This window comes from Coffea arabica, chromosome 11c (assembly GCF_036785885.1).
Source record: "Coffea arabica cultivar ET-39 chromosome 11c, Coffea Arabica ET-39 HiFi, whole genome shotgun sequence".
Lineage (NCBI taxonomy): Eukaryota > Viridiplantae > Streptophyta > Magnoliopsida > Gentianales > Rubiaceae > Coffea > Coffea arabica.
Window position 1 is genome coordinate 37179652 of NC_092330.1, and position 14785 is coordinate 37194436.

Below are 14785 nucleotides of genomic sequence, written 5' to 3' on the forward strand. Positions count from 1 at the left end.
ATTTGCAAAAGTTGCCGACAGATTGAACTTTTAAGGGGTGGTAACCTTTCAAGATTTTCTTTCTTTGTATGATGAATATAAACTCAATTAATCATGTAATTAGCACAATAAGATTGTATACATAATAGAGACAATTAAACCATAATCCTTTATTTTCTCAACTATCAACGTATCACAGTGGTAGATTATTTTTGAGTTCTAATCACTCTAATAATGCATGCAGAACATGCAAGTCGGATGTACACTGTTTAGGGCTATTTATTGCATCTTAAAATGAAAGTTCTCTCATCTATGGTAGCCATCTTATATTCCCTTTATCTGCTTTTTTTTTTCTTTACGATTTCTCTTTTTTTTTTCTTTAATCCATAATAAAAAAGTTTTCTTCTTTTTATCAAAAAGATAAAGTTAGAAATGATACTTTCACCAATTCATTATCCTATGCTATGCCATTTCTGAAGATCCAAACGATAATAATAGTGAAACGAAATTAATATAACAAAAGATGCATTATTTATCTTAGAAATATGATCACTGGGAAAAATAATTTCCTATCATTGTACTTATTACTAGTTGCTACTACTATAACATAAAACTATGGCCAACGTCTCAAAATTTGAGTCACATCCCATAAAGCCATATCACACACACACACACACACACACACACACAAAGCATACACTCCTGTCCCTCTCCTTTTCCTCCCAAAAGAACTAAAGAACAATGAACAACTCCATTGAAGCCTTCGTTCAATCTTCTTCCTTCACTTTCCTCCTAATTTCCTCACTTCTTATACACCCATCAACTTCCTCCACCACTAACTTCGTCTACGGCGGATGCACGCAGCTCAAGTTCACCCCTGGAACACCGTACGAGTCGAACGTCGACTCGGTCCTCACCTCCGTAGTCAACTCGGCTGCCACCGCAAACTTCAACAACTTCAAAATCTCCCTCCCGGGTTCGACGCAAAGCGACGTCGTTTACGGCCTTTACCAGTGTCGCGGCGACCTCAGCAACGATGACTGCCACGACTGCATCGTCCATGCAGTGAGTCAACTCGGAGGCATCTGCGCCGACACATCTGGCGGCGCGTTGCAGCTAGACGGATGTTTCGTGAAGTACGATAATATTTCGTTTCTGGGGGTGGAAGATAAGACGGTCGTGATGAAGAAATGTGGACCGTCGATCGGGTATAATTCTGATTCGTTGACTCGGCGCGATGCGGTATTGGGATATCTGACGGCTGGTGGGCAGTATTTTAGAGTTGGTGGGTCCGGGAATGTGCAGGGAATTGTTCAGTGTGTGCAGGACCTGAGTATGGGTCAGTGCCAGGATTGCGTTTCGGAGGCGATCGGACGGTTGAAGAACGAGTGTGGGACGTCACCTTGGGGTGATATGTTTTTGGCCAAGTGCTACGCGCGGTACTCGGAGAGTGGGTATCACTCGGGCAGTGGTAAGCTGTTCCACCACCGTGCTTGGTGGTTCATGGTTTTTGGTTATGTCTTTCTTTTTCGTTTCTTTTTCTAATATTATTTAAAGCAAATGAATTAACTTTTCTAAGTAGCACCTTTATTGTTGCCCTTTTTTTGGGTTGATCAGTAGCTTGGTAATTAAGTAAATGCAATCTCGTAGTATTTACTTGCATGGTTTTCTTGAAATGTAGAATGTATAAATATAAAATATAAATAGTGTTTGTGTATTTTATTTTGTGTTTATATTTGTGTTTTTGATTGGGATAATTATTCTTTATTTTGGAATTATTTGGGGGATTTCAGGAATCAGCACATAGACTTTATTTTGGAGGCTGCGGTGATGTACTTTATGAATTGCTAAAGTAATTTTTGAGTGCTATACTTTACTCTGATTAAAATCAACAAAACAATCTGCTTTAAGATTATGTAGAAAAGAAAATGAAGGTTGATTGAGAATATTTATTTGTTTGACCACTAGAAATCAAAAGTATATTAATATAAAGGCACATAAGACCTAGGATTTAATAAGTCTTGCATCGTATTCAATTTGTTCTGAGAATAAAGAGAGGAAAAAAGAGGGAGGATGAAAAGGGTAGTTCTTTAATTCCTCTTCTGACCCTCTTTTGCGTCTTTTTTTTTTAACAAAGCAAAGAGAAAAAAGTAGTAGTAGTAGTAGGGGTGATTTACAGTCTCCAAATCCCATTTACTCGCTTTTCATGGTTGACTTGAGACTTCAACGAGTAGCAATGGAATGGACCACTTTTTATTAGTTCAATAGTTCGCAAATCTTAATGCAGCCTACAGTATAAGTTGCTCATCATGTGTATGGGGTTTATCTTGCTAAGTACATATTTGATTAAGATTTGGTTAGTACCTAAACATTTTTTTAAAACAAAAGTTAGTACCTTAATCTCGATCCTACTTCATCTATAACGAGGAAAAAAAACACATTTTTTTTTATCGGATACCAACTGATGTACACGTCTCTGATTGATAGGCCTCAAATCATTCATAAAGTATAAAGTTTCCTGGATTCTCTTTCAAATCATCCAATTTTGTATCATAACTAATATTAAAAAAGAAAGTGAAGGGCGCATGCTAACTAATAAGTTATTCGAGCAGGTTAATTATGCTTAAGGCTCTGGTTGGATAGCTAACAATGTATTTAATTATCACGTACCCAAGGTAGTTGGAATATTTCAGAACACATTCCTCATTGAAGCTTTCCAAATAGGCATGTAGTAGGTAACAAAATTGTACTAGTCAATAGACACATAACATGAAGAGGGCTCTTATTTGAGCTAAACACAGTTGTCATTAATAGACACATAAACATAAAGAGGGCTCAAGCATGAGTGATGAACTCCAAGATTGAAATTGACTTGGCTAAGCTCCTAAAAGTAAAAGTCTATATTTCAAGGTTCACTAGCACAAGAACTCTAATCTAGCTATATGTTGATTCATGTCCAATTACATAGGAGTTTTTCCACAATTTATCTCGATATGTCCAAATAAAAATGTGTTTTTACCATCTTATAACCCCGCCAAACAAAAAGAATAGGAGAAAGGGAAATGATGATCACAGGATTTACCTAGACCCTTTTTATAGAGATCACAAATGATAAACATGCAAATGGTAATAATGAAGGAAGAAAAGATAAAGAAGCTCATGAATAAAAAAGAGTGATAACAAGAATTTAATTAGTGAATCCATTAGTGGGAACTTAATCTGTCTTTGCACGTTTGGTGGTCTTGTTCATGAATGCTCTTGCGTTTCCAAACAGTAGAATAGTACTGAATCCAATTCTTTTGCAAAATATTTATGGCATGCTGTTTGTTAATTCACAAAACATTAGGCAACTTTTGTACCGCATCATTGCATTATAAAGCATTCTAGATGATTTTGCATAAAAGTAGCACACCTTATTGTAAGTTTTAAATCATTGTTGATCCTTCAGGAAAAGTGGTTCCACTATGCTCACATTCTTGAAAAAGGATGAAATAACACTTAACAAATTTTTTGTCAATTGTAAATTGCAGACAATAGCAATGATATGGAGAAGACCCTTGCAATTATAGTTGGACTCATAGCTGGTGTGGCACTGATCATCGTGCTCTTGTCTGCTTTGAATAAACTATTTGAAAAGAAAGGTTTGTCTTCCGGGCTTTCTCTTTTCATGGTTGTGGATTGCTACACCATGCAACATAGGTAAATGTGCAATGGACTCACCAATATCTTTATCTCTTTTCTTTTTGTTTTTGTCTTGCAACAGGTGGTAAATAATGATCCTTTTTGTGGGTGCAAGTATTCCTAAAGCCTCTCCTTTTTCCCTTGGGCAAATTGATTTGAAGTAGGTGCTCCTTTGCTTTTCCTTCCTGGCCCTACATACTTCTTTATCTCCAATCTTCATGCTCTCTGGTGAAGTTTCCTTCATTTTTTCTTCCCAAAAGACGAGGGTTAAAGATTGGGATGTGAAGTTTCCTTGAAACTAGTTAAGGTTAAAGTTGAAATAAGAGGACATCATTAAATTCCCAAGTTACAGGTTCACTTAACACAGTTACTGGTGCGTGTACAAAATGGCTCTGTACTTTATAAAAGTTCTCTTTAGCAGCTGAAAGATAAGACTTGACAGTCACTTTTAGGTAGTTTTTGTATATTTGATGTGTTGTCAAACTTTTATTTTATCTATAAAGCAATCAATCCGTATAATTATACAAGAATTGTATGCCAAATGTTCATGCCGAGTTTAATTTGGATCACTTTTTGGTGATGGATCACATTCAGTTCCATATTCTGCTTCAGCTAAAGAGGCATCGACTTATAGCTGGTTTTCTAGCAATCTAAATTGATGAACCTTGGCGAACAACAGGTTGTTGCCTTTTCTTGTTCATTTCTGTTTGGGATTTCTTGTAAGTTAGAAGAATTGGATGATCTTATTAGAACTTTAGCCAATTTGAAATTATGGTCTTCGGCCTTCCCCTAGGGATTGCTCCAACTTAGTGCCTTAAGATCCATCTCTGGCTGCCTTTCAAGGTAACTTTTGCGAGTAGAGAACCACATTGACGAGTTTTAGGCTTTTAGCTGATCCTATACCTGGCAATTGAGTGGGTTGGGCGGTTTTTGGGCGGATTGATATTGGGTTTTCATTTAAATGGGTGACACCCAATCCGCCCAACTTTAGATTGGGTTAATTTTGGGTTGGGTCATATTGGGTCATTTCAAACCCATGACCCAAATATGACCCAATATATTAATTAATAGATTTTGATACATAAACTCTCTCAAATACATTTTCACATACAAAAAAAAATTTTCATGCACATAAACACATTTTCACGTAGATAGACATATTTTTATATACTAAAACACTCGTAGACACACACACTCACTTCTTAAACTCTTTTGAAATACGTTATTTTTACACATACAAATTACAATACACACTAATATACTTTCACAAATATACACACATACTAATTATTTAAACTACTTGGATGAACTCACTATTTTTTATACAAGTAAGGATTTTCAAATTGGGTATAGTTTTGGTCCAAACTAAGAGATCGAAGCAACAATTTTGGGTGGAACAAAACTAAGAGATATCGATGAAGTGATCAATAAATGGGGGGGGGGGACTTGTTTTTTCATTTTGAATGAAAGAAAGAAAAAGAAATAGAAGAACAGTAGGATGCATTTTTCCGGAACTCGGCAAAAGGATGGATGTGAAGAGCGAAGAGTACAAGGATTTTCTTTTTTCTTTTCTTTTTTTTTTTCAAAAAAAATCCTACTGACATTTGTGCTGCACCGTTCATTTCTCAATTTTTGTTCTTTTTAAGCATTACTCGTTGATCATCCTTCTCAGTGTGTAGTAGTAGTATATATGATAATTATACATACCAGTACATATATGGGTTTTGCTTGATTCAACAAGGCTGGTCATTTTTTTTTTGTTTCTTGATTTTAATTTGTTAATTTATTTTTTTAACTTAAGTTGGGTAATGGGTGCCCAACACAAATATCCAAACCACCCAAAATATATATGGGTTTTTATTACCCAACCCAAAATTAACCCAAAACCCAACTTATCCAATCCAACTTCTCAAATTAGTGGGTGGGTTGAGTGGATTGTTGGGTTTTGGGTATAATTGTCAGCTCTAGCTGATCCTGGAGGTTGGAAATTGGAACCGAGTATGCACTTGGTTGTTAAAGTAAAGGTACTAACTGGGACGAGGCTAAAGCATTGAAATCCAAAAAAAAAAACCACACACACACACACACTTTTTTTCCCTATGTTATATGTATCTCACTTTGCTAGTTATTAATCACAGGTACCAGCTTTTCATTGAGACTAAAAAAGAATGAATAAGAATAAATTAATTGATTCTCAATTGGTAAAATTCATAAAGTTGACTAGACCAAATAGGTTGAGTATAGCATTCGAACACTATTGGCACCCTACTTGACTCGAACTCGAGCTTGATCGAGTTCGGGAATAGAGGATCGAACTCAAGTCACCGAAATAGTAAAAATACTCGAACTCAACTCGATATGACTCGAATCAAGATCGAGCCATATCGAGCTTGATTACTCGATGCTGCTTTCAAGCATAGATGCTTCATCAGATCTCATTTTTGAGCATTTAAGCCCGAAACCTGGCGAATGAAATTGAATTTTGTCTACTTCAAATTCTATTACCTTTTTGCCATTAAAGAACTTAAATTAAGTATGCAAATCAGCTTGTAAATTATCTAAAAACATAAACCTTTAGTGGAAATTTTGTATTTAAAAAAATATATTATTTAAATTAATAAGTGCTCAATGAGTAGGTCGTTGAGTTTGAGTAGCATATATCTGGGCTTGAAACTCGAGTTGCTTTCTGGTTGAATAACTCGAACTCGGCCTCGGACTCGATCAACCTGAGCTTGAGCTGAGTGGTTGACCGAGTTGTTCGGCTCAGCACTCGGCTCACAATCAAACCTAGACGTGAGGCTGAATTTTCTTGTTTATTAATTTTTGTTTTGCTGAATCAGTATTCTTTTCCTTAACCAACTAAAAAATTTGACCCAATTAAGGAATCAGGCATGCATATATATAGTCCAGACATTATCTGAGAAACTCTTCTCCTGTGCATACTGCAAAATATAAATACTAATGGCTCTGACCAGAATCAAGGCAATATTCCCACATTCCCTCTACTTTTAGCTGCAATTGGTAACAATAACCAGAAAAAGACAATCTCAAAATGGATGCAGGGGTTATAAAAATGAACACCATAAGACAAGTGGGTAGTATGCTTGAAGTGTGTAGAATCTACTCTTTATCACATATCCACTATACTTTCTTTATGTGAATTATTCTTCCAGTTCTCAAGTCTGTGGATTAGGTGAGCTCATACAATCTATCTTTTTATAGCACATCCTACCATTTGCTTTAAACTTATCCTAATCATGCTAGGACAAATCATATTAAGGCTAAAAGCATGTATATTCCTTAACAAATCTAAGTAGTAAGTATCATGTGTATTATGATCTCCAAAGTGGGGGACATGAATCAATCAGTTCAAAATGGTGATCCAAACATGACAATTGACAAATTAGGCCCAAAATAGAAAAAATAAAATAAAATAAAAGTGATTTTTTGTGGAGTGTACATTTAAGTGGAGCTTGAACTTGATACGTCATTGACCTGGAGACGACTTCATCCTATTGAGCTAAAGCTGATTGGTAAGTGAAAACTCATATATCGATTTTGATGTTATTAGTGGTCATTTTTACCTAGAGGTGACGATTTCAATCAATTTCTTCCTTTACATGGAGGGAAAACTAGTATTGGATTCTCTAAATAATAAGTGTAGGGTGGAGAGACTTCAAGAATTAAACTTAGGATGCATTTGATAACATTAAAATTTAAAATCTAAAATCTAAAATTTGAATCTGAAATATGAATCAGTTAAGTGGTTAAATTGTTAATTATTGGAATCTTAACCTTTGAGCATATTTTGTATTAACTAATAAGTGAACGGTTTATTACTTATTTGTTGGAGTAAGTTTTGCTTAAACAATTAAGAGCCACTTGATTAATTAAAATGTTTTATATTTGTTATCAACCATTTCTGAACATTCTAAGATTTTGACCCATTAAATTTAAGTAAACAATTGGATTAGTAAATAAGACCTTAATTTGACATGCAATTTTATTCAAGTTTAAACTAATTCACCTTCATTTAAAAACAAAGTCAAGATTACTGGAAAATCCCGACTCAATTGCACGAAGGAAAGTCACCATCTCTGCCCATCATCGAGTTCGTAAGACAAGGACAAATCTGAAAAATCAGTCGATTAAGTTAGCTTTGAGAAACATTGGCTTCTGCTTTTTGGGCTTTTCAAGTGGGGATGGAATGGCCGAGATGAACGGTTTTGTGATTTTCCATTTTAAGCCCACGGAATAATAGCTGATTGATAAGTCTAACTACAGGATTTTGTTCAGTTCAACTGTCCATACAAATTAACGACAAAAGCCCATTTGTGCAATCTATTAAGCCCACAAAAATCGCCACTAAATACTAAATAGGCTGCTTCCCTTCTGTATTGAAAAGAAAAAAAACACTTGATTTCGGAGCTGTTTTATTTGCTTTGTGTTTTTCAAAATGTTTGATTAATCAAAATCAGCTAAATTTACTTTTGTGTTGATCTTTTTCTTTGTTATTGAAAAAATTTAAATCCTAAATACAAAATTCAACAAGAACATCTAAAAAATTATTTTTCAAAATCAAAATCTAAAATTAGCTCAAATAATCAAATGAAAAGAACCCCTTTTTCTTTATTGTACCTTTGTATCATTTGATCAGCGGTTGGAGTTCACAGCTTAAAACAACCCTTTTTCTTCCATTCATCTAGCTACTCATTTGATCTACTCTTCATTCATTTGACAACTTATTATTGTAGATTTTTTAATAAGAGATTTATGCATTAGCTCAAATTTTTTAAAGGACTATTTATCCAAAAGATCTCTCTATCCAAAATGTGCTACTTGGATTTAAACATGTGTTGTGTCACAACAACCCGAAAACCTTGATAACTCCCACTTGTCAACTTCTAAAACTCCTCTATTTGGACGTTTTCCTTCTCTTCAAATTATCAACCAACCTTGTCAAATGCCCCCTCATTGTAAGTTCACAATTTCTATACATAACCAGAGTACAAAAGGCGTACATGCTACAATTTAACAAAACTTAACTCTAAGAATATAGCATGATCAAAACTAGTTTTCAAGCCTTCTTAGATTTGATTCTTATCTGCTGGGGAGGAAATTAAGTGGAGTGAGCATCCACTTGCTCAGTAAGTAGCCAACAGTATCGCTATTGAATCAAGCATATTAATAATATATATAACATTATTAAAATTATTTCACAAAATTAAATCACAATTAGCACACTACATGTGTATTACATATATAATGCATAATTATACATGGATTCATATTTAATTATTCTTTAATTATAATTCGTGGATCTTTTCGTCTTTACACTTTGCCTTTCAATTAAAGAATATGTTACGGCTACGTTATACAGGTGACAGGCCATACCCACAATTCAATCACTCGAAACGCCTAAAAGTATCAAGAGTCCTTCGTGGCTTGGAAAAAAGACAACAGCCTTTCCGGGTAGATTGGGTCACCTTTGAACTAGAGCTGACAATTTGTCCCAAGTCCCAATGGGCTATCCATGCCCAAAGGAACTTTGGGCGGGATGGGTATTATAATTTTATATTGGGTTTAAGTTGGGACACATCCCAACTATACCCATTAATGAATGGGAAAGGGTGGGAAATACTTGGGTACCCATTGGGCTCAAATAGCAAGGGCTCCGTTTGGATTAGCTGTTTTTGGAGGGGTGTTTTTAAAATATTTTATTGTAACAGTATATATGAAAAATTTTTACTATAAAATTTTTTTGAAATATTTGATATACTAATATGGATGGGATGTTTCTTGAGTTATTGTATATTACTATAACATTGTATTTGAAAAACTTATTTTTTGGAAAAATAATCAATCCAAACGGAGTCTTAGATTCAAAAATTATCTTTAACAATTTTTATAGTCATACCAGCGAATATAATCTAGTAGTCTTCCTAGTCATTATCCACAAGAATTTCTAGCATTTCAGTCAGTTTAGACCTGTCATCCTTGGACAATGATGAGGATAAATATTCAACATCCTAAGGATCTTGGCCATCTTGATATATATTAGAATATGGCTGTATATCTATCTTTTCATTTATTTGTTAATCCAATTTTTGGTGGGAATCTTGAGTATAAAGCACTTGCACGTTTATTTAATAAAACTAAAAGAAATTTAATAAATCAAAAATATTAAAATTATATAAAAAATAAAAAATGAATTAAAGGAAAAAAATATGTAGGAAATGGATTTGGGTATTGGGCGGGATCAATCTAAACCCATCCCAAAGTGATCCCGTCCAAGTTAGTCCCAAAACACATAGGTTGTTATCCCACATCGGGGTTGGGGGTGATTTTGGGTAGGTTTATTAGTCTCCTCAGGAACCATAAGAGTTGCCGGCGGAAAAAAGAAACGCCTAAAAGTACAAGTGCTTACTTAAGAAATTCAACACCGGCAGTATTCAATTGAATAGACATAGCTAAAGCTATATGTGCCAAAAAATTGTAAAATTTGGGCTGCTGCAAAGTAGACTTGAAGTGCTAACAATCATTAGAAGACACATCTCAAAGATTTGGATCATACACTAGTTTAAATTCAATAAAAAAATTAGTACACTTTCCAGCTCCCATGCTGTGTAGGTTAGGAATTTCAGCAACTGCAGTACTTATTTAAACACACATAACTCAAGTTATATTAGAGGTGGCAAAATGGGCGGGATGAACTTGGGTTCAAAATGGAATCGAATCATATGGGTTTGGGTTTAATCTTACTCATATGTGTTTTGGGACTAACTTGGGCGGGATCACTTTGGAATGGATTTAGATTGATACCCAAATCTATTTTCTATATTTTTTCCTTTAATACTTTTTTATTTTTTTTATATAACTTTAATATTTTTATTTGTTAAATTTCTTTTGATCTTATTGTGAATTTATATTTTCCTGAATTCAATTACACTTTAAAACGATCAACAGTTACTTTAAAAGGACATAACATTTTTGGTAAGAATGAACATATCTTCTACTTGGATTAAACCAAAAATTGGATTAACAAATAAAGGAAAAGATAGATATACAGCCATATTCCAACCTTACCCATAATGTTGTCTAACACAAGGATTAGAAACAAGATTTTTTAACACCAAATTCAATCTTACTGACATTCTTAAAATTTTCAAAATTTGATACAAAAGAAATTCACATTAAATGCTGAATAAAGCTAGCACAGAAACGAAGAATTTGATTAAAAATTGATAACAGGGTTGCATATAGAAATCTATGTAGATAGTTCAACAATTAGTATAAAATCAACATAATGGGTGCCAACAGTTGTTAGTAAAGCATTGATTCTTGTAGACACCAAAATTTTATCAATTCATTTTATTTTTATTGTTATCATTATTTTTTTTAAGTTGTTTAAATGAAATCATTTTTACTTAATTGGTTTTCTTTTGTAGGAAAATGAAGAAAGGAAAAGAAAGAAAATGGAAGTGAAAAAAAAAATCAGATTTTTGGGAAAAAAAATCAGAGATGAATTTTTGGATAAATGAAATTTTTTGGGACGATATTTGGGCCCAATGGGTACCCAAGAATTTCCTAACATTTCCCATCAAATAATGGGTATAATTGGATGCATCGCATTTTAAACCCAATATCAAATTACAATTCCCATCCCGCCCAAAGTCCTTTTGAGCATGGGTAACCTATTAGAATTTGAGACAAATTGCCACCTCGAAGTTATATATACCGAATCACTACAAAATTGGTAGCATTAGAAACTAAACTCAGACTACTAAATATCTTCAGAGGAATCATTTAGCGATTCCATCAATAGGGGGCCTTAAGTTGGACCATAATTTAGTGCAGTTTTTAGTTCTTAACTATGCAGCTTCTGATTTTTTTTGCCAATTATCTGGTATTAATAGGCAACAAACCGAAGATGAAATTTTATACCATTAGAAAGGTTTTTGAATTTAGTTTTAAACGCAATTAATGGAACTCAATTTTGACTTTTCTATACCAAGTGATGCCTAATTTTCCAAAGGTGACTGTTAGTAGCAAAACTGATTTAGAACTCCCAGTGTTCTTGGTTATTAACACAAAATTCTTCCAATTTCTTGTATATATCCATATCAATTTGCACTTTGGCACTCAAATTTATATCAGACTTATAAAATAACCCCTTACTTATACATAATATTCAATTGGCTAGAAAACTTTTGGATAATTGGGGTTTGGGCATTACAGAGGCGGTGATGGTGTTGCTGCTGACTATTCTGAGCGCGGATCACCTTACATGGCCGTCTAACATCCATAACAAGGAGCCACCTAGAGTCATTTCTGACGATGGTCTCGTTTGTTTGTTCTTGCTGTTGGATATCTACTGAAAGTATGAAGCTCGTCCGTGTTGTAAATCGCTCGAGTCGTGCACCTCGGCCGAACTCATGTGGCACCAGAAATCCATTATAAAGAGGCAGCGCAGTGCATTGCTGATTGCCTCAGCGCTCATGTTATACTGGCTACTTTTTGCTGTAACATGCTGATTTTTTTTTTTTTTGTTATTTCCAATGTTAAAGGAATGTATGGAATGAGTTGTTCCCAAATCACCAAGAATCCAGTGCAGAGCTTCGTCAGAGGAATTTCTCAAAATTGAGATATTTAACAAATGTTCCCACCATTTTCTAGCTTGAGGAAATAGTACATAATTAATTTTAACAACCTCCAACTATCCTCAACAATAATTACAAATATAAGATTCAATTTTACCCTGAAACTGTGCTATTAATTTCTATTAAGTAGTAATTGTTGCACATAAAACTACTTTACCATCGCTGTTCTTTGCACCTTTAAAATGTGTAATTTGTAATAAAACAAATGCATGAATCTGCATGGCATATGTACAAATACATATGCTTATGCGTACCTCTACATGGTGATATATACTGATGATCAAAAGAGGAAGGTTGAAAAGAGGAAAGTCGTATCAGTAATTAAAAGTAGATTACCAACCTAATTGCCATATATATATATGTCAAACAAAAACACCAAGTAAAATGCTTGGCGTTTCATGACATATAAGCTGGGATCATGAACTTGAGGTCTTTATGTCTGTAAACAAATTATTGGTAATACATTAACATATCTGATAGGGTGCATTTTAGTGGGTATTTTGGGCATTATTGCACAATTAATTGACTAAATATTTTCATTTATTTGGGTGGATTCTACTGATATTTTGTTTTGATGCTAATTGCAGGAATGGATGCTGAAAAGTGCTTAAATTCAACTTTTAAAAGATTCATCGGACGTGAGGCCCGCTTGAGAAGCTGAAGAAATCTAATTGTAATAGATTTTATTTTAATATATTTTTTGGTGAGTCTGGCTGCAATTTTAAACAAGTAACAATTTTCGGCTATTGGGGATTACATTGAGTTTGTTTGGATAGAGAGAATTTAGTTTGCTTAATTTATTCTCACAAATCCCAATCACCTTTTTATTTTCCCAATCATCTTTTTATCTCACATACATCACATCACAAAAAGTGCTACAGTAAATATCTCAAATAAATCATTCAAATAAACTCTTATCCAAACAAACTCAATATCTCTCGCGCGGCTTAGGTAGCTTGCTTTTGAATTAGAGGGGAGAGCCGCATCTTTGTAGAGAGAAAGGCAGCAGACAATAGCCACTCTTGTTGACTTTGGGATGCCTGCTAGTTTTTCATTGGTTTTTGACCGAATTGAGAAATAAAACAATTTTCCAATCTCTCGTATGTTTCTTGTGTGGGAGAAGAAAGAAAGCTTAAAGGAGCCGCCATTGTTGACTTTGCTTTTGGCTGCCCGACCTTGTGTGAATTGAATTGGAAAACAAAAGCAATCTCTCGTATGTTTCCACTTAACAATTGGGAGAAGAAAACAAGAGCCACAACGGTTGACTTTGGTGATAGCTTTTCACTGGGCTTTGACCGGGATTGAAATAGGGCGTCAGACCCTCTCTTGCGTTTGCCTTGAGAGAGACAATCGGGTGCAGTACAGTCTCGTGTTTTTTTCCTCCTGTGGTGGACCGAAGCGGGAGAATCGAGTTGCAAACCTTTCCCAATTCTCCACGCGCGGCCTACTCTCCATTAATGGGGAACTAAACCCCTATTTCTAGTCAAGGGACGACTGACGAACTGGTTCACAATTACTGTGAGATCTAAATCATTATTAATTATTTTCTTCATTTATCGATATTTACATGTTCCTTGCTTTTAATCACTATAGCCTTGTGTATGATTGGTTAATGCGCAATAATTAATTATTCATATAGGCTATTTTACTAATTAGAGGTAATTGAATTTGTAATTGTTCGTTATCTCTGTCTTAGTAGCAACTGGCATAATTGGATTTGTGTCAGGGAAATATTTGATCTAACTTAAACAAACCCTCGTAGCGTGTTTGTTAGTTAGGATTGGGCCTTTCTAATTGTTAATGCAATCTAGAAATTAAATCCTACGGTCGTACCTAGGGTTGTTTTTGGGTTAGAGAAATAGCTAACGATTGTACCTTGGCTATCGAGAAATTAAGAAAAGGTTGGTTGTTTATCGCGTGTATGACAACTATAACTAATCTATTAATGAATGTTGGAATTACCTTTGAATCGACGATCAGTTGCATGAACCATTTCTGAAGTATACCCTTGGCTAGAGTTTCTCTTAGTTATTTCTTTTAATTAATTATTTTCTACATTTAATTTGTTTAGTTGGCACTTGATACCAAAACCCCCCCCCAATTAATCTTGATTTGAAAAGAAACAAAATATCTTGCTAATCCCTGAGGAGACGACCCTGCTTACCACTGTCTACTAGTTAGGGAATTCAGTTAAATAATTAATTCAGGTATATTGGATTAAGCAAACTCTTCGGGAACAGGGTGAATCAAGTAACCCATTGCACACCTAGAGTCCCTGCTCCAGTACTCGAATTGATTACTGACTGTTTTAGGTGGTAGTTAGGATTTATTTAGTATTATTATTGCACAGGTTCGGCACCTGTCAATATCTCATTCCTTCCTTGAACTTTAAGCATTTCGGTGGTGCACCAAGTCAGGACAAAGAATTCCCCAAATACATTTGCACCTCAGGGCTCTGCCATGTA

General features: G+C 34.6%; 1 protein-coding gene across 1 annotated transcript; it reads left to right on the top strand.

Moving 5' to 3' along the window:
- Positions 1-603: 603 nt before the first annotated feature.
- Positions 604-4195, top strand: LOC113717186 (plasmodesmata-located protein 6-like). The gene is made up of 3 exons (XM_027241886.2): positions 604-1450; positions 3510-3620; positions 3743-4195. Exons 1-3 carry the CDS (start codon positions 721-723, stop codon positions 3751-3753), a joined length of 852 nt encoding a protein of 283 aa, XP_027097687.1. The 5' UTR covers positions 604-720; the 3' UTR covers positions 3754-4195.
- Positions 4196-14785: the final 10590 nt, after the last annotated feature.

What these genes read in the sequence shown, in the direction of transcription:
- LOC113717186 (XM_027241886.2), top strand. Translation starts at nt 721, where the DNA reads ATGAACAACTCCATTGAAGCCTTCGTTCAATCTTCTTCCTTCACTTTC. An exon ending in TGGGTATCACTCGGGCAGTG is followed by an intron (nt 1,451 to 3,509) that starts GTAAGCTGTTCC and finishes TGTAAATTGCAG; the next exon opens with ACAATAGCAATGATATGGAG.